We start from the raw sequence: 19,699 nt of genomic DNA, 5'->3' as shown, positions 1-19,699 counted from the left end.
GGCCATAAAGATACTGATAATGTAAAATCAGTATGTACATTTGTTCTTAGACAGTATTCTTTAAAAGATTGAAATGAAGAGTGTTTTCTATCCCTATGCACCTTGACAGAATCACACTCAGCCAAGTGTGAGAGCTGGTTGTGATAGCCTGATTTTAATCCTGAGCCCCTTGATTTGGGCTTTTTTTTTTTTTTAAATGTAAACAAAAGGCATCACAGATGCTTGATGTTTTGCTTATTCTGTTGCTTTCTTTGCAATAACATCATAAATAGAGAAAAGGAGTGAAATGAAAGCATTTGTATTATGTAAATGACTTGTAATTAGAGAATGTGTAAATGGCTTATAAATTACCTATATCCTACAGGTATATTTCTCTACATAGAGCAGTTAACCTTTGTGGAAATACATCTTCCATAACAAACAGATTCAGTAATCCAGCTCCTACCAGCCTGTGAGGTGGTCCTGGCTTTTCACTTTCTTCGTATCACTTAGAAAATAAAAATGTGTTCTTTTCTTCCTTTCTGCTCTTTGGTTTAGTTAAAATTACTTTCTGAAGTTTCTTCTTCAAAAAACGCTGGTGGCAGAATCAGCCTGAAGGCTACGTGATATGGGATCTATATAACATTAAAATTAAAAGAATGGTTAACATTAGCACGTTGGTTCACACCAGGAGTGTGGTTCTGAAGTACACTTCACAGTTGGCCCCAGTTACTATGGCAGGGCCTGTGATCACAAACTGGAATTCTTTTGGATTAACTGGAACATGTCCTTCGAAAGCATGTCTAAGATGCATCAGCTGCTACTAGAGAGTTATGGGTCAGGTTAAACTAAGGCTAATACAAATAAAGCCCTTAAAAATCTGTATTGCGTAGACATTAGGGTGTTCGTGCTGTTCTGTTTTGTAACTCCAGACCTACAGTACTCTACTGATTGCTAATGAACACAGCCTGGGTGGTCACAGCCCTGTTTCCCCATTTGTCCCTTGCCAAAAGGGTGGGGCAGGCAGTAGGACACACTGCCAGAAGCCTTGGGTCCTGCTGGGTGCCAGGTCTCCCAAAGACTCTGGTGACCTGTGGCTACAGCAGGCATTTGGAAGTGCCTGAGAGAGCCACATCACCAAGGGGGAGCTGGAAAATAGCCCGTGTTGGAGCACCTGTGGGCAGCAGGACCAAGATAGCTGCCCTAGAGCTCCACCTAGAGCCGATGTGGCAAAGACGGGCCTGGTGGAGGATTTCAGTCTGCTTCAGAGTTTAAAGGAGCTGGTATCTGCCTGAGGGGTTTGTTTCACCTCTGTCCTTACCAGGAACGTTTATGTTGGGAAATCTGACTTTACTTTTAACTTACTCCAGACTACAATGAAAATCTGTAAATTAAAATGGATCCCAATTCCAAAATGCTCTGTTTGCATTCACTTGCCAGTAGATGGCATGTAGAAATGATGTGGATCAGGAGAACAGGCAGCTTGCATAGTGCCCATTGGCGAGTAGTAGCAAACAAGAAATTTGGGTAGGAGCATTCAAATAATAATAAGGTAATGTATGCAATAACAACCATGAGTATCTGTAGCTTATCTGTTATGTTTTGCTTTTAAATCCTTTATTAGTATTAGTAACTAATACTTGCAATGTTTTAACTGGGTTTTATATCAGTAACAAAGAAACTTTTGCCAGTGACTTGAGCAAAAGTGTTTTTCTGTATTATGTGTCTGTACCAGCTGTATGGGAACTCTCCTGAAAATCCAGGACTGTTTAATTCTCTTCTAATTAGAAGCTATGGTCAGAGTGTTTCCTGTTTTAATAGCACCCAGTGCCATTTACTTATTACCTGCACTTGAAATTTCAGAAGTCCTGTGCTTTAAAACAACGCATTTTCACAATAACATAATTTCTAAGCTGGTTCACTAAATATACAGCATTAATGAAAATAAGTGTATCTTCTCTATTAGGGAGCTGACTACCAATCAAGTTTAGATGCATCTTTATGTTACCTCTACTACTAATCAGAGCTGTACTGTTTAAAAGCCAAAAAAAAAAAAAAGAAATCCCAACACACTGTCCATAGTTTTTCTGCACGAGGTCAGCACCAGAGCAGCTGGAGAGAAAGTGAAGTTACAGCAACCGTGTTCTTCAGTGGGTCTCAGCTCAGAACCCATCAACAATTCAGTAAATGTATATTTTTAAAAGGTCAGCTTCACTGTTATTCGCTTAATGAATAACTTCTGAATGCCATGTCTGCTTACGTTCATGTGTGACTACTTGCATGGTTTGGGTTTCACTTGTATATCAACAGAGGGTAGAGAGAGTAAGCAGGGTCCCCTCCTGCTGCCCCATTCCTGCAGTCACTGGTGCTGTTTGCAATTGCTGTCTGCCAAACCATGTGAGCATCCCTTTGCCTCTTGTGTTATCGCACAAACTGTAGGATTGCATTGATTGCTTTTAGTTTTCTGGTAGTTCAGGCCCTATGGAGCCTTGAACTTCTGATACCAAGATGAGTTTGTGACCAAGCCTCTGTTCTTCATTATGTGTGTACCCGGTCCTGAATCTTACTGACTTCAGCTTCTAAGAAAGCTTTTCGATAGGGAGGTGATATATGAATGTTACTTTGGTGCTTTAATGGGGAAGTGACTGACACCTCAGAGAACCTGTGCAGGATCCAGCAGAAACCTTCATTATGTGGGCAGCTGTCAATGGCCTTGTGTTGAAAATGGGAGGGCTCAGCACAGCTGCACTGGTATTCTCGGGGAGCTGCATGGACCTGTAGGCAATTTGCCTTGTCACCTGTCCTAGTGCCAAGCAGGGCACTAGGACTGCAAGGCACCACTATTTGGCTTTTGATGGTTTCCCAGTCATAGATGGGCTTCTTACTTCTGGGGCAAAAAGAAAACCCTCCCAATAAGCAGCGAGCAAAGAAGCCTTCAGATTCCTAGTCTAGTGCTCATTTCTTCACATAGTATTTAAAATGCAGTTTAGATTTCTGCTTGTGTCTTATTGACACATTTTTGCCTATAACTGATTTTTTCCCCTTCTTGTATTGTTCTTCATTTGCCTCATTTCTTACAGACAAACAGTGACCATTCAGATTTCCTATAGATGTAACCGCTATTTCACCGAGTTACCTGAGCTACTCTTGTGTAAAATATCTTTATTCAGCTGGATTTTATAATGCTGGTCTTTCAAAGGAAAATTTTTAAAAGCTGCTTACTACATTATCACTAGCCAGGCAATTATGTGTGATGGGGCTGTGTTTTATACATTGATTTCTTGATATAAAGTACATGCTTAATTAGCAAATACTTACGTCCTGATAGTAGCTGTGTTGAATACAGAGCAGTTGCCAGAATTAGAAGGAGCACAACAAAACAAGTAGGGCAGGAAATTCTAAGTGAAGTGGATATAATTCACGTGCAGGGAGATTTGCTTAAGCAATTCAGCTTTGCAAACCACAGGAAACACCATCAGAAAGGTGTTGCTGGTCTTGCATTGTGGTGAGATTTCCTTTGTGTCCATGTGTGAGGAAGGTGCAGTTCCAGTCATCTTGCTGGAGATTCATATGTTTGAATAACATTTACTGTATAAAAATGTTGGCATAGTAATGCAGGGCATTTGCAGAATGTGTTCCTAAACTGTACTGATGGAGTTAAAAGCCATTACTCGATGAATGAGTGTGCTTTTTACTCACGCTGCATCACGCAGCACAGGCTGTGGGTGCACAGTTCCCTCAGGAGAAATGGGCTGTGCAGACAGTGCGTACGTAAGGCAGTGGAAAGCACAAATTGCTGATAGTCCTTGTCCACCTCTGGAAGTGCTGCAGCTTACAACAGTGACAAATGCAGCGTAAAACAGGAAAAGAGGACTATGTGATGGAAAGTAATGCACTAATGGAGCCTTCCTCTACCTATTGTATTTTCTGATGTTAAGAAGCTATAGAAGGGAGGTTCTTAGTGACTCCAGCTCAGCTTTGTTCCCACTGAAATTCATGGCTGATCATCAGTAAAATAGAATCAAAAGTTTTAAGGGTCTTTCTGTCAGAACAAAACAGGGGGTCTCACTATTGTCCCCTCCAGGCTTTCTGCTTTCCCACACCTGCTTGACACTGGTGCTAGTTTTGGCCTTTTGTTTGGGCTTTGGTCAGAGCTTCACGGCAAAGTGGAAAGGCTTAGCCATGCAGAGAACTCTGGCAGGTCAGAAGTGGCAGTAAGGAAGACACAGCAGCATGGCTTTTAAATTACCTTCCTGGCCAGCACAGGAGCAGCAGAGCTTCACAGTCAGACTCAGTGTGCAGACGGGTGCTAGGAACTACCCCTCACATCTCCCCTCCATGCCTGGGAAGTAATGGCAGGACTTGCATACTCCCTCCCAGGTAGAGGGGCTGCTCTGATACTGGTCTACTGCAGCACTGAGTTTTAGTGCCCAGTTTTTACTGGGTAAGCCTAAAGGACACATTTTTTACTGACAGAAATGTGTGTTTTATAAAGGTGTGTGACCTGTTCGGCTCCTTGTAAGGTTGATTTAGCACTCCTGGCTTTCCTCCAGCTGAAAGCACAAAACTCCATTGCTGTTTTCTCTCCTAACCTTCGCAATATGTTTAGCTATGCTTTTACACAGTAAGAAGAAGGATCTAAAGGGACCCTTCATTCAGCTCTGGGAGAGTCAGAGTTTGGTGCTGTCCCATGCCAGCTGTGTGATGGGTCTGCACATCCAGCTGTCACTTTCAGAAAAAAAAACACCTGACGCTCTGCAATATCCAGAAGATAAGATCATTGTGTACAATAATCCACATTGACTTCCACATTTGAGAAGCAGCAGAAATTCAGTCAGGCAGGGCTGACCCCCAGCACAGCTCAGCCAGCGCTGCTCCTGCTCCATGTGGCCTAGACACAGTTTTTGCTAGGAGCAGGATGCAAGTAGTCAAACAAAACCCTTAATTCACTTTCCTGCATCGTTTCCCTCCAGATATAATCTTGCTTTAATTAAATCACCTTACCCTAAGGAGCGAAAATGCAAGCTGCAGATCATACTCTGCACTGAATTCTTCCACAGCCTGTTTTCTCAGACTTCCTCTCTTTGCTGCTCAAGGTCTTTTACGCTGTGTGCCTTGTGCCAAATGCTCCAAAGACTAATTGAGAACATGATGGAAGGCACGGGAGAGCGAGAGAAAAGAGCTGGTCTATATTTGTAGCTTCAAATGTCAGTTCATTACCAAAGTCAGAAACCAGCTGATGCAGAAAACTTGTTACGGCCTCTTTTAGAGTGCTTGTTTCTCAAGAGACAAAAAGAACTGCCTTCTGTGCCTTGTCCAATGCAGATATGTCGTGTTTTACCGTATGCACTGAGATTTGAGGTAAAGAGGGTTTTCTTTAGGGTGCAGAATGTTTAATACTTTGTTTGACTTGTTTCTCTGTGTTTGTTTAAAATCTGAAGCAGTGAGGACTTGCACTGCTGTTAGTTTTCAGCACTGTCATCAATAGTCATCACGTTATTTGTGTAGCTTTTGTATGCTTTGGTTATTCGTTTGGTTAAGGCATAATGAAATGCTCAGCAGGGACTATATCTACTGGCCCATGGGCTCAGTTGTGCCCTTCTTGCCATTACTGCGCTGTATCTGGTTTGCTGTTTTGGGGCTTGGATCTCTGACTGCAAACACAGAGTGCACTCAGCTGCTTCTGGCGGTGATGCCAAAATGATTTCCATACTGCTACCAAATTGGTGCTGTTAGGAGTGGTGAGACAGTTGCTGGGACATTGTGCAGGGGGGGGGGTCTGCCAAGTCTTAGTAGGGCAAGGTAGGAGCAGGTGTTATGTTACTCCCAGTGGGCCAGGTCTGTCTTTTGTACATCACAGCACTGCAAACCTTGCAGGGACTCACATGTGTCCCAGCGCAGCACACTGTGTGGTGCTCGGGGCAGGTGTGAGCAGGGCCTCAGGTCCCCGAGATGCCGTTTCTGGTTTCAGAGGCAGCTCAGCGCTCGCTGCCCACTCACGTACTGACAAACTCACTTCAGAAGTAGTTGGATACAACTTCTCCAATTCTGCAACGCCTGGTTGTTCCTATTTCCCTCCTGTTTCCCGAGGCTCTTTTCCAAAGCTATCTACGGAGTTGTTCGTCGCCTCCACCACCCGCTCCATCGGCACACCCTTGTGAGTAGGAGGAGTGGAAGCGGCCGCAGGAGCCCGATGCCCCTCGCCTGCGGCCCCGAGGAGGCAGGCGGTCATTCAGCCAGCCGGCCCCCTCCCGCAGGTAGGAGCGGCGCCTTTAAATCGTCCGCCATGACTCGGGCGGAGGTTGGTGGGGGCCGTGTGTGGCGGCGGCGTCACTCGGGCCGGGAGCCAGGCGGGGCCGCTGCCCGCTGCCGTACGGAGCCGCCTCCGAGCGCCCCGCTGCCGGCGGGGGGCTGGCGGCAGGGGCTCCGCCGCGCCGGAGCAGCGCGTAGCCATGCTTCGGTTTAGTTGCCCGTAGGTAGGTCCGTCTGTCTTTGCTTCCCCCGCCCCTTCCCCCCCGGACGAAAAAATAATGACAATGTAGTGCCACGCTGCCTGCCGGAGATGCCCGTAAGATGGTGCACGCGTGTCACGCAGCGCCCGCCGGGAGCCCCCCAGGTGCGGGCGGGGTCGCGGTAGCTCCGTCCCGGCGGCTGTCAGTGCCCTCACCTGGGCTGCGCCGAGCGGCGGCCGCGGGCAGCGCCGAGTGCTCCGGGCTCAGCGTGGAAGGAGCATCCACACCCGCCAGTTTGGTGCTGCTCCCTGCTGCTGGTAACTGCCTAATAAAGGGTTCCTTTCTTTCCTTTTATTTTATGTAAGCAGCGGCGTTAATCGCTATCGTTTGCTTTTGCAAAGTTTAAGCTGAAGAGCGCGATTTCCCTGTTCCGTACTTCCCCGAGCTCTGAGTCGTACCGCCGGCGTCCATTAACGCTACAGCGGGAACATCCCGAGCCCGTGGGTAGTTACGGTGCTGCCCGACATAGAAATGCCTTTGAGAGCAGGAGGAGGAGGCTGGGCTGCTCTCTGTGCCTTCCCTGGGGCGGTGAGAGCGGCCAGCGGGCTGGCTTTCCTCCCGTGTCCTTTGTACGGTCCTTTCCCCCTCCGAGCTCAGTGTGCATAGAGGAAGCATTGCGAAGCACAGGAAGGATGGGCTGACGGAGAAGGTGCACAATTAGGCCTCAGGAGTTTTGGACTCGATCAGTGACTCGGCTTTGCCAGCTGGTTTGTGACTGAGGTGGAAATTGTATTTCTCATCGGTGTTTCAGATCCCCTTTTGTAAAACAAGGGCGTAGGTTTCCAAGCCTTGCTAGGAGTAATGCTTCTGCTCGGGATCCTCAGTACAGCAGGGTGACTGAAGGCACTGTGAGCACGCTTGGTATCCAACCGTAGACATATTGCAGGCTGGTTTTTCTCTACGTAGCTTAGATCAAAATTGTTTCAGTTTAAAAAAGGATCGTATATGATGCTTTGTGTCTTAAAATCAAGGAAGGTGCTATTTCCTGTGTTCAAAGCACAAGCAAACTTTTTTTAATGCGTTAGTTATTACTGGCTTTACCAAGGCTCTGAGGGAAGTGGTCTTCTGCAGTGCTTTTGCTCTCAGGTGGAAACAGTTGCATCTCTATAGAATACTTGTTTCTGTTGTGTTACGTTGTTCTTTTCGTACCACCAGTAACTAAACACAGCTTTTTTTCCTGTTAATAGCTGCTGAAGAAACCTCTCTTCTCCATGCTAACTGTTGACATGGAAAACAAGGAAAATGGTTCTCTGGATGTCAAAAAGTAAGTGATTCTTTGGAGTTCGGGTTATGTAAACAGCATGTGAATTTTGATGGTATTTTTCCATTGACTTAATATGGTTGGCAGGGGTGGGGACCTCCATCTTTGCTTATTTCTACCAATCTGTGTTCTCAATTAGTTTTATTGCTTTTCTTCTTCAAAATAAAAGAATCTAGGGCACTGAAGTGATTTAAAGTGGCATGCAGGATAGTACAGCAATGGAGAAGAGCAGAAGCTAACAAGTTGGTAGTATTCCTTTTTCTGTTGCTTTCTTATCTTAGCTAGTGACCAAAGCAAGTGGTAGCACAGCAACTGACACTCTGCCCATGCTCATCTGTCTGCTGTTGTGGGGAAAGCTCCTCTCACCATCCACTTTGACTGACAAGGTGAAACTCCTAAGGAAGGACTTGCAAAAGTCAAAGCAGCAAATGGTGCCTAATGTGTCTGTCTGTGTGCTTTCTAGAACCAGTGTCTGATGGGGAGAAGTGTCCCATGTAAATGTCTCCTGCTATTCTTTTTGGAGGTGATGTATGCATCTCCCTGCTGACTGCCCAGCCATCCTGAGCTGAGAAGCAGCACGTGTCCCTTCTGAAGCAAATATTTTAAGCTTTTTGCTGAGGAAGCCCTAAACAGACCTTCAGACCTATGGTGGGAATAAGGGAAAGAAAGACATGATGTGCTCTGCTCTGCGGTTTTCTGCAGTTTGGTGGGCTGCAGGCTAAGGAATAGGAACTGTTTTAGAAGCATTTGCTTATCCTTGAAGGTCATCAGTTCTTCAGTTGGGATTGCTACTCCTCATCTTACTGTCTGAAGAGTGAAGTTTTGTGTGGAAAAACAGCTATATTGTATTAGGCCTATAGATGCTCTGTTGATAAGTAACAAAGGGAAAGGAACTAGAAAGAGTTTATCACCTGTCCTCTCGGACTGCAGCAATTCTATGAAGCTGCACCTCATTCTTGTCCTTCAGATCTCTTTGCCACGAGTTGTCCATGAAAATATGACAATGGTTAGGCTCCCTATCACCAAGTAATATAAATAATAATAATTAATACTGTTGAAACTCATGATTATGACACAGCATTAAAAGATCTGCTGGTAGCCAATGAAGTATGCATCTTCCCCATTAACTTGGGACTCCGGCTCTACCACATCAATATAAAAAGCATTTCCCTGCTTAGTGACCATGCATAGATTATGCCTCTCAGAAGCCACCTTTAGTTTTCTTCTGCACCTGATACTCCATGGCAGAGGCAAGAAGAGAAGCAGTCAGAACAAGGACAGCTTACATTTAATCATTTTCCCTCAAGACTTAGGTGATAAAGACCCAACTACTAATTGCAATAGTGGCTTTTTAAAAACTGGTAGTGATTATAATTAAACAGAGCATAAGCTGTGGTTTCTAAAGAAAAGTACGTAGTATGTATGTGTGCCTGTCTACTAAGGAAGTATTTGGCACTTTCTTGAAGTGGTTATAAATAGCTTGGATAAAATCTGTTTGTTCACAATTATATTCTTCCAGGCCTTGCTGCTTTGGCCACATGATGGCAATAAAGGTACAGGGATGGTGGCAAACAGAAGACGAGTCAAATCTTTATTCATTGTTAGTACACCTAGTATCTGATTATAAAACCGAATGTACTTGCTCTCTTAAGGTTTTAGGGAATCCAGGATGTCTGGTATAAACTGGTATATGGCTAAACTGTGGCTCTTATATATTCTGTTTTCTTGTCTAAAGAATAGAGCCGTGTGCAACAGCAGGGTGAGGACAAGGCTGTCTAGAAGCCAAATGAGCATCTGTGTGGGTAGATGATTTAAAATCCAGCCAGCCCCTGACAGTATGCCACATGCCTGTGAGTTTTCTGCAGCTGTAGCTGTAGAAATTGGCTTTGCTTGAGGTCTGACATGATGCTATTCCTTGAGGTAGGAACTTGCCGTTATTCCTGGGGTTAGGAATGACTAAGGTGGAGCTCTTGAAGGCATTGCAGTTGGGCATAGGGTGGGACTAGACCAAATGCTGTGTTCCCTAGCAGTAAAAGAAGAGCTGTATGAAAAACTGATACACTTGGGCTGAAGTACGTTGTGGGTGGATCACAGTCAACTCAAAAAGAAAATGTTTTTGGAAGTAAGCAAAATACAGTTAGGTATTTTGACAGATTGAGTCTTTCATTTACTGTTTAGGAATAATAAAATTGTTCTTTGATAATTTTTTTATTTTTTAAATAAATACTGAGTTTTTGGGGTTTAGTTTGTTTATTTTTAATTATTGGTTGAAGATGTGTCATTGCAGGTGTCTGGGGGGGAAAATCCAAAGATATAATTCTTCAAATCTTGGTTCTACAAATACACATAGGTTTTGTATGGTGCTTTCCACAGCATTGTATTTCTTAAGCCTCAGAATGTGCACAGCACCAAAAAAACAAACAAACAAAAAAAAAATGAACACCAAACCTTCAGGTGCAGCTCTGATAAGTTGGATAGTCTTGTTTAACATTTTGCTGAGTGTTGCCTTTCTCTGCAATCCCAATCAGCAAAGCAATTCATAAAGTTGTTACTTCATGAGCAAAAGCAAAAAACTCTGGCCTTTGCTCCTTGCTCTGAAATATGTATATATATTCTATGTGGTAAGTGAAAGAAACTGCTTTTAAAGGCCAACTACGGCATACAGTGTGATATTGAGGCTGCAACACGGGTCTCTAAGTTTCCTTTCCATTTGGTATTCTGATCTGCATGGTTTTGTTATTTCTTCATTAACATTATGGTTAAGGATTCAGGGCAGTGGAAAACATCTGTGCAGGATGTCAAGCTGGAGAGGCGTGTTGTCAAAGTTTATTTGAAGACTGACGTCTTGTTCTTCATCCTCCTACGCTGCTGTAGGACGGGCAATCAAACCCATCTTGTGTTTCACCAAGAGTCTGCAGATACACAAAGGTTATCTGAGATAGCACGATAACAGGCTGAGGATAAGAAATGCAGGGTAAGAGTAGCAACATGAATGATTGGTTGGTCTTGCTACTGTGGAAAGTAATTGCTTGAGGTCAATCACAGTAGAAATCTGATTGCGTTGAACAGATATTTTCTTGCATTCTTACTTATTTAGAGTGTCTCTGTATTTCTCTAAAGAAAAGTCAAAAAGAAATTTTGGAGGGCTCTATGTTTTGAGCAATTAATTCAATCACTGGTGCCTCTAATTTCTTGTTTTATGAGCTAAAGGTAGTTTTTAGTAGTGTTCCCCATGTTACAATATAGCACAGTCTCATCTTGGAGAAGACTAATCTACATACTGCAATTTTATATAAATGCTTGATAGCTGAAAACAAACTACAGTCTTGAAAGACCACATGCCTCAGACATGGTAGCCTCTGTTCTGCAAAGGCAACGCATTCACAGGCAAAGCTCCTGATTGACTGCCTTTGGCTGATGTGAATTTTCATGTACTTCTTTTCTGAAGGAAGGAGTATGTCACTTATCCCTGGTATCAGGTCTTTGAAATGGAACAGAAAAGCAGTGATTCTTCTCTATTGGAGCAGTGGCAGCTGTGTTGAAGGGCACTATTCCTGGAGGAACAGAGAAGGGAACATACATAGGTTGTCTACAAAGAAGCAGCAGGTACTCTACAGACAAGTAGTGATTATTTGTTTGGATTTGTGTATTGCAGTTCAGTAGAAAATGGGAGACCTCCAGATCCTGCTGACTGGGCTGTTAGAGATGTTGTGAATTATTTCAGGACAGCTGGATTTGAAGAACAAGCCAGTGCTTTTCAAGAACAGGTAAGTCTGCTAGGAAACACTCTGATTGCCTCCACCTTCTCCCATTGCATGTTTTTGTGGTGGACTTGATGATTGGGAAAATCCCATGTTAGGTGATCGGGTATGTTATTGAATGAAAACCTGTGGGAGTTTAATAGTACCATGTTACAGGATGTGGATAATGGAATGAAGTATGTTTGAAGTGTCATCTGGAAGGCGAGGAATCTAAACAAGTTTTCTTGCTTGGACTGGTTTAAAATGTGAATGGTTATTTCCTTATTCCTGAGTATACTGTGCAAATACTCTCATGAGCATGTCTGTAGGACTTCCAGTCTGATGAAGAGACTAGGTCTTCATTTCTGGGGCTTGTGGAAGGGAAGTTGTAGGCATCAGGAAGACCTGGAGAGTTTAGATCCTTGAACTGAGCTCCAGCTACGAGCTGGATAATTTTCCATCTGCCTTTATATGACAAGAAAAGGATACTGGAGAAAAATGAGTTAAAGGGACATCTATGGACTGCTTTCCACAGAAAAACAATTGTGGGAGTGTGCATCACATTTCAGAAATCATTGTTACTACTTTAGCCTTTTCAATATTGACCCCAGAATTAACTTCAGTAGACTATATGGCATCAGTTAGTCTCAGTATGGCAGGTGCCAACATTATACACGCACTTTCTGGTGCTAATGAATGGCTTCTTTTGTCAGTTTTGCAAAGAGCATAGCTGTCGTATCGCTCCTTGGTAACTTGCCTGTCAGCACATTGTTAAAGTATATTAGTGAGGAAGGATAGGGCTGTTTGCTTTTTTGGCTTGTGGTTTGCTTGTTCCATGGGGAAGGATCTTTAATCTGCAGATTGTCAGTTCAGTACATTCTGTAATAAATTTGTAGGCTTGTGTGCAAGTACCAGGAAATTTATTATCATGATAGTTTGGATGGGGCTTTGGGCAACATGGTCTAGTGGAAGGTTACCCTGCCCACAGCTGAGGGGCTGGAACTGTAGGTGATCTTGTAAGATCTCTTCCAACCCAAACCCTTCTGTGACTCATTCCATGAACTTTTGTGCTTAGTTATTGAAATGGATGGCTTGACTTTCCAAGGCTTGAGCTAGAGTAAGATATGGCCAGCTTTGCTGGAGAACAGTACATCTAAACTGAAACAGAGTTATTGTTGATCTTGCTGACCTTCTGCACCTAGGCTATGAAGTCCCATCTGATTGGAACTGATGAGTATAAAGAAGTATCTAAATTTAGCTCTTTGTTCTGGGAGGTGCTGGCTGATTCTCTGGCAGGAGGCAGAGTGGCTTTTGCTGCAGCTGCTAATAATTTTTGAGAATTTGAAGATAGATAAACAAACTAACTAAAAAAAAAAAAAAAAAAAAAAGCCTAAGTTTAACAATTTCTTAATACCAGCATTCATGTCTTCTCAACAACCCTGGAAACATGACATGAGAAAAACACAAGCCAAGTAATTGCAGCCTCTGGGTTTTTTCCTTATTCTGACAGATACCTTTCTGACTTTCATCACATGCCTTAACCTCTCTACACACCAGCTTGCTTGTCAATAATACTGCAGTAATTACTACTGATCTTGCAGCAGCAAGGTGAGGCTAGCTCAGGAGTTCTGGCAAAGCAATTTGCAACAGCCTGATGGAAAATAGCATGTAGAAGTGACATGTACAGGTTTTGTTCGTACTCTGCAGTGAGGGCAAGTGGCTTCAGAAGGAAAGATGAAATAAGCTTATTTTTAGCAATATATTGCCATGGCTCTGTTAGGTTGGATGGGCAGTAAGCTGCCATGGGCAGAAGTATAGTTTTAGTTTTGTTGCTAACTCCACTTTATGCTAAAGCTTTGGAGAGAAGCTAACAGGTGCCACCAAGATATAGCCAGGAGATGAGAATGAGAATGATTTGCAGTGGAAATCATTGCTGCTCCCTTCCACCTCTATTCACTTAGCAGCATAGAGAGCAGCAAGTACCTGGTTCTCCAGGCAAGAACCAGCTCTACCTGACCCTTCCCTGTCTGCTACAGGAACAATCCTATCTCTATCCTCTTGACAGCAGTGTTGTTTTGTTTCCTCTGCACTGTTCAGAAGACACTAATTTTAACTCTGTATACTTATGGTATTTGTTATCAGGATCTTACAGGCTCTCCAGGTATGGCAGTCACGAGGTGTGCAGCTGAAACTGTGGCCATCTCTGGTTTTAAATGCCATTTGTTCTGCAGCTTGTCTGGGTCCCAGAATCTGAAATTTGTTTGATCTGCCACTGCCCTGGATATATACTGGAAGGGGAACGAGGCTGTAAGTGGTGAAGGGAAGTATCCCAGTTCACCTACAACACTTGTGAAATTGTTTTCCACTGAACAGTTTCAGAAGGGTTAGCACAACAATTTTCTTGCAAGACATCCATAGTTCAAAATGTAATCTCAAGAAATATTAATATGTTCAGCTTCTACGTAACAGTAACGAAGTCCATGTTTTTAATGAATCTAAATACATCTGGACTCACATGACGCAAGTTACTCAAAGGATTTTTAAGATGTGATTTTTTTTTTTTTCTTATGCTTCTAAAGGAGAATAAAAAACATTTGAAGGACTACAGAATGTTTTAATAACTGTATTGTAAGTGCTAGCAGGGCATGATGATTGTATGATGGTTATACATTATTCTTTCTTGGAGTTTCACTGATGTCAGCAAGCTGTATGACCTCTTTGAAAAGATTCAACTGGAAGATGTGGCCCAATATCTAAAACAATAACATCAAGCAAATTTTTCCAGGCAAGCCAAGAAGTTGGGCACACAGGATAACTAAAGAGAGAGGCAGACCAGATGTGGGTGAGAGTGTGAACATCTTCAAAGAACTACTATCTGCAAGTACATGGCTGAGGTTTCTCTAGGAGCCTTGGGAGCACAGGGGGCTTTGGCTTGCTCGAAGATCGAATCTTTTTGACATGTCCTGAGATGTGCTAGTGCAATACCTGACCTTCACTACAGCCTCTTACCATTAGTATTGTGTTATGCAGCTGAGTCTAAGGAACCCAATGGTAGTTTGCTGGCCATTGCTGCTCTGCCTTACCAGAAGGGAAACAGGTTTGACATTAGCTGGTATCTGCTACCATCTTCTATCAGATCCACGGCATGGAGGAGCATGTGGGCTTGCTGGCTGCTATAATTTCTTGTCAGCTATCGTGTAAAACGCTAGTTCTCAGTCACTTGGAGAAAGAACAGACTTGATTCTTGAGTGGTCATGTGGGAATTTGCTGAAGACAATACATTGACTATTGCAGCCGAGGAACTACTGTTAGCTCTAGATGTGCAGAGGGATGCCTCTCTAGATGGCACTAAAAGGGCATAACAAAAGCTGGCATTGAAGTTGCATCCTGAAAAATATCCTGAAAATAGTGAAGTAGCAGAGAAGAATTCCATAGAAGTCTCCAAAACATACAAAGTCTACAAAACTTTAAAAAAGTCATACAAAATCTATGGAAGCAGTTTTAAGGGGAAAGAAAACAAAATGAGGTGAAAGTAAATCATAAAATAGACATAGAGATGTAACGCACTGGAATTTAAATACATATTTACTCATTCCTACCCAGATGTGCTTAGAGGATCATTTTTCTATTCAGTGAAATCCTTAGACGATCTACTTCCCAGCATTTCTTAAATCCACAGGAACCATGTGGAAGAAGAAGGAAAAGGAAAATAAATTCTCTCTACCTATTCATGGAGTTTCTCCTGTTCCAGGTTCCAGATTTTCTTCATTTGGATCCCTCCAAGCTGGAGGCTGTTCTTACTCCGTAACGTCATTGAACGGCAGTGGAAAAGGCAACTTCAGATCAGTCGTATCAATGAGCAAAATACTCAGTGGTGTCAGAATTTCCACAAAAAGAATTGTGAAAAATGGAAACAAGAAAATATCATCTGTTTTTAACTATTAACATTCTCAACAGAAATTGGAAGGAGGTACCTGTTGTAAATGGGTAAAAAGTTATTGGAAATGTGATTTTTCAGAAATACTGTTACACTGTGCTCTTCTGGAGGGATTAGCAGTTATGTCTCTTGGTGAGGTTTTAAAGAAATTCCATTTTCAGCAGATATTTGGTTATATTATACATTTTCCATCTATCTTGTATTTTTAAACTTTATCAAATTATGAGAAAGATCAGTCCGGACAAGTTACTGTAGAACTCTAATGTGCCTTCTTTGTCATTTTTTCATGTTGAATTGTAACCAAAGGTATGATCAGTAACATCTCCACAACAATTTTTTAACATTTGCAGCGGGACTGTTTTATGTGTGGTATTTATCCATGGTATTTATAAAAACACAAAATTGTGGTAATATATAGTAATGGACAACAACAATATATGCAGGTGTTTGAACTTGTTGGCTATTGATACCAAATTCAATTTTATTTTTTAAATTAAATTAGAAAAGAGTGCAGCAAAGTGAAGTCCAGTGCAAGAGAGCATCATAACATTAAAGACTGGGCTGTGATGGCCTTGTGAGGCACCAGTTGATGTGTTGCTTTGTAGGTGTAGCTGGTTTCTTGGGTAGTGCAGAGTGATTAAACTGTGACAGTATAAATAAAAGGATGGTCATGTATCTGAAACGGAGGTGGGAGCTGTGAGAAGTGGGTTCTTTTTGATGCATGGAAGATCACTTACAGTTAATCTGCAAACATACGACAAGGTTATCAGATGGGGGGAGGAAAAAAAAAAAGCCTGCAGGATTTCTAATCTAAATAGGTCAGAAAGTCAAGATATGAACAAAAAAAAAGCATAAAGTTTAAAAAAAAAAAAGGGTGGGGTGGGGGGAGAAAAGAATGAAAACTCAATGATTTAAAAGCAGTATGTAGCTGTTGTGGAGATTCAGCCTGGGAAGTTGCTACCTCTTCCATAGTAGCTGAAGGAATTTCCTTTGGAGTGCTGAGCTCTGCAGTTGGATCCTTGTAAAAGTTCTGATTGCAAGAGTCTCCTTTTCCCTGCAGGATGTGTGGGAAGCTGGCCATTTAAAGCAGGCACCTGAAGTTCTTAGCAGGTACTGACTAGTCTGAACTTGCTCACTGCTGTCAGTGATAATTTGAAACTTGACATTTTGAAAATTTCACTGCCTTCTCCCTGAGTGTGTCCTTTGCTTAATGGCTGATAGTTAGGCAAGCTGTACATGCACCTATTAATTTCAAACAGATGTACAAGGAGGGAATTTTGAAATGAGGCTGGTTTGGGTTTTGTGCTTGACTAAATAGTATTTATGCATTAGTCAGTACAGGTGAGCACGTGAGAAACCAAACAGCAGATGTTAGCAGCTGCAAACAATTATTCCAGGAAAATAAAAGGCTACTATTTCTGTTCTCACCAATCCTCTGTAGTAGTCTTCCATTTGTTGCATGATTGTTCTCAGCTATTAGATTTGTACGTTTTCTTTATCAATTCTTTAATTCTTCTTATAGGAAATTGATGGCAAATCATTACTGTTGATGACAAGAAATGATGTACTGACTGGACTTTCTTTAAAACTGGGGCCTGCGCTGAAAATCTATGAATATCACGTAAAACCTCTACAGACACAACATCTAAAGAACAACTCTCTATAGCGAATTGTCTAGTTGGGGTCATGTTGTGCCTCAAACAGTAAATAAGCAATTTGGTTTCATGTGATGGAACTTTGTAAAGAGAGAATATATTAAGAATTTAAACCAAATTTAGATATTTATCCTATTGGATAGAGTTGGCAATATACTGTATACTGAGTCTGAATTGAGAGAGGTGGTGTGTATTTTTCACATAGTGCATAATGATTTTCTCTTTTAGGGTTTGTCAGTGAGCATGTTGAGATAGCTATATCACTGTATCCAGAGCAAAAGGGAGGTATGTCATTCTCATTTTTGAGCCAGACATGTTCTTAACATCATTTATTTATATACCAAAAAATCAAATAAAAGAAGAATAAAAGTTTACATGCATCTTTGGGAGAGATAAACCATTGGAAGTATCTTCTGGTGTACAATAAAGACCTACTAAAACTATTACTACTTGTAATTCTGGGATGGGGCTGACACTTGCCAACTCACCCTTTTTTGCAGAGGGTCCTATTTTGACCTTATTAAGGTTTATTTGTGGTATGCCGCAATGTTTAAAGCTGTACATAAAACTATCATAACCCCTTCGATAGCAGAAGGTGTTGCTGACGGGTGAAACTGGGTTGTGTATTTTTTGCTGTCCTTTAAATTTTCGGCTTGTTTTCACCTGTTTATAATGGTAGCTCTATGTAAAGTATAGCTGGTTTTTAAAAGTTTGTGTTGCTTTGCAAACAAAAAATATATCACTTTAATTTATGATTACTTGTTTTCTAACATTATGCAGAAATTTGTTAAACAAACCTGCACATTTTTAATATTGTCTGTCATTGGTGTTGTAATAGCTTATTTTTTAATTCTTTACTTAACAGTTTGAATACTTGTTTTAAAACCTGAAAGAAGCTGTTTTGTCACCATACATCTCTGTTAAAAGAGAGTCGTGTTCAATCTGTTTGTACCAGTTCCCTATTTGATAGGTTGCTTGCTATAACCCAATAAAGCACTGCTTATGTTTGAACTCAGTTTACTTTATAGATCTTTTTACTTTCTGTTTCTTTATTGTGATATATTGGATTTCCTGATTATTTTTTTTTCCACTTCTCCATTAAAACAGTACCAAAACATTCTGCATATTCTTTTCTCTTGTGATTACTTTTAATACCACCTACCAAGATATTTAAAGACTAGTTTTGCTTTTTCTTATCTGGTGTTACATGCTGTTGAAGGAGAGAATTTGAAGCATTGCTTACATTCACCAGTAACATCTGTACTTCTCTTACCCCTTTCTAGAGCTGTCAGTGGTGCAGAGGTGCTCTGTTGGCACTACTGCACTGCTACAGCAGAGTGGATTATCTCTTGGTGCCTGGGAGATAATACACAGGTACTGCTTAGCACTGCCCAGGCTTGCCATCTTCTCTGGTCAGAAAGTTTTGTGATGACCTCTAAAATGAGATGTGGAGTTGCATAAATGAGACTGAACAGATGAGCTGGGAGCCAGGAAATAAGTGGGAGAGTGTGCTAAAAGTGAATATGGTGTGGGAAGCAGTTGTGAAGGGATGGAGCTTAGAAGGGAGAGGGGTATGGGTGTGGTGATTTCAGCTAAGTGGGGATAGCGTTCTGTGACAACAAGGAGAAACTCCTGTAACTTCCTGCCTTAGGTAGTTGTCCCGCACTCACTTTGATTTGGCCAAGTGCAGTAGCTGTGGATGCTACAGTGGTAGGAGAGTTGCTTATGTTCCTGGTATTGCGATTTGAAAGGGATGAAGCCACATGTGTATCTGCTCTATAGGTAAACCTCATGGCATGTGGTATGATAAATAAATGATAAAGCAGCATGATTTCTTGTATAGTTTCTAACCTTTACACTGTAAAACGTTTATTTAGATATGTGATAGGATTCTGGGGTGTATTAACCATTTTTCTTCCTTTCCCTCATACTGTGCTCTCTTTAGGTATCTGTTTGTTAGCAGGTTTGTGACTCACAGTCGGAATTCTTGTTGCAGTCTTATTGTTAATAGTTTGGTAGCAGCCAGGGATGCCTACTGGGAGTAGAGAACTTCTATAAGACTTCAATCAAATACAGAGAATCATCCCTGCCCTGGGGAATTTTAAGGTACAGTCTGTATCAGGCCAGTCAGAGGCTGCAGCTGCAAAATTACACATGAAATTCCTCTAATTATTTTTGTATAGAATTAGATCTACTTACGGGAAGGATTATGTGAGGCAGCTGCCTGTACCTGTCTGTGTATTCCTACCCAACCTGAATTTGTAGAATTGTTGTTGGAGTTTAATATGTAGTGCTATGCTACCAAAGGATTAACTGAATATTCTCTTTTCCTCCATTTGATTGGTTACTTTTCTAGATCTATGGATCTAGAAAAATTTAAAAGATGTCTAGAAAAAATTAAAAGATGTTTGCTCCAGTAGTAAAAATCCTTGCTGCAGAACTGTGAGGACTCATTTGGTGATTACTGAGAACTGTGCTTTTTTTTAAGGTGTTTTAATGACTGTTGTGGTTTAACCCAGCAGGTGGCTACGCACCACACAGTCATTTGTTCAACCCCCTCTTCCAAGGGGTGTGGAAGAGAGAATTGGAGGAAAAAAAACAACAACAACAACAAC

At 41.9% G+C, this 19,699-nt stretch overlaps 1 protein-coding gene across 15 annotated transcripts; it reads left to right on the top strand.

The window, feature by feature from the left end:
• The first annotated feature begins 6,023 nt into the window (after positions 1-6,023).
• SAMD13 (sterile alpha motif domain containing 13) lies at positions 6,024-18,208 on the top strand. 15 transcript variants are annotated; one of them, XR_014933021.1, is made up of 6 exons: positions 6,348-6,455; positions 7,679-7,755; positions 11,408-11,519; positions 15,172-15,462; positions 16,490-16,539; positions 16,952-17,458. XR_014933021.1 is itself a non-coding variant. In XM_085512205.1 (5 exons), the coding sequence occupies exons 2-5, from the start codon at positions 7,703-7,705 to the stop codon at positions 16,977-16,979; spliced, it is 243 nt and encodes an 80-aa protein (XP_085368331.1). In that variant the 5' UTR covers positions 6,348-6,455; positions 7,679-7,702; the 3' UTR covers positions 16,980-18,208. The 15 variants fall into 15 exon arrangements, 13 of the variants coding, with proteins under 13 accessions (XP_085368324.1, XP_085368331.1, XP_085368332.1 ...); XR_014933020.1 differs by lacking the exon at positions 16,490-16,539 and having other exon boundaries at positions 6,348-6,748; positions 16,952-18,099; XM_085512205.1 differs by lacking the exon at positions 15,172-15,462 and having other exon boundaries at positions 16,952-18,208.
• Positions 18,209-19,699: the final 1,491 nt, after the last annotated feature.

The sequence above is a fragment of the Coturnix japonica genome, chromosome 11 (genome assembly GCF_054131305.1).
Source record: "Coturnix japonica strain WE chromosome 11, WE-NBRP24, whole genome shotgun sequence".
Classification (NCBI taxonomy): Eukaryota; Metazoa; Chordata; class Aves; order Galliformes; family Phasianidae; genus Coturnix; species Coturnix japonica.
Note: the sequence above shows the minus strand (reverse complement) of the source record. Positions and strands in the feature narration are given on the sequence as shown.

Coding starts and splice junctions, on each gene's coding strand:
- SAMD13 (XM_085512198.1), top strand. CDS start 7,703: ATGCTAACTGTTGACATGGAAAACAAGGAAAATGGTTCTCTGGATGTC. Junction 7,756..11,407: donor GGTTCTCTGGATGTCAAAAA/GTAAGTGATTCT, acceptor TGTGTATTGCAG/TTCAGTAGAAAATGGGAGAC. Junction 11,520..16,951: donor CCAGTGCTTTTCAAGAACAG/GTAAGTCTGCTA, acceptor TTCTTCTTATAG/GAAATTGATGGCAAATCATT.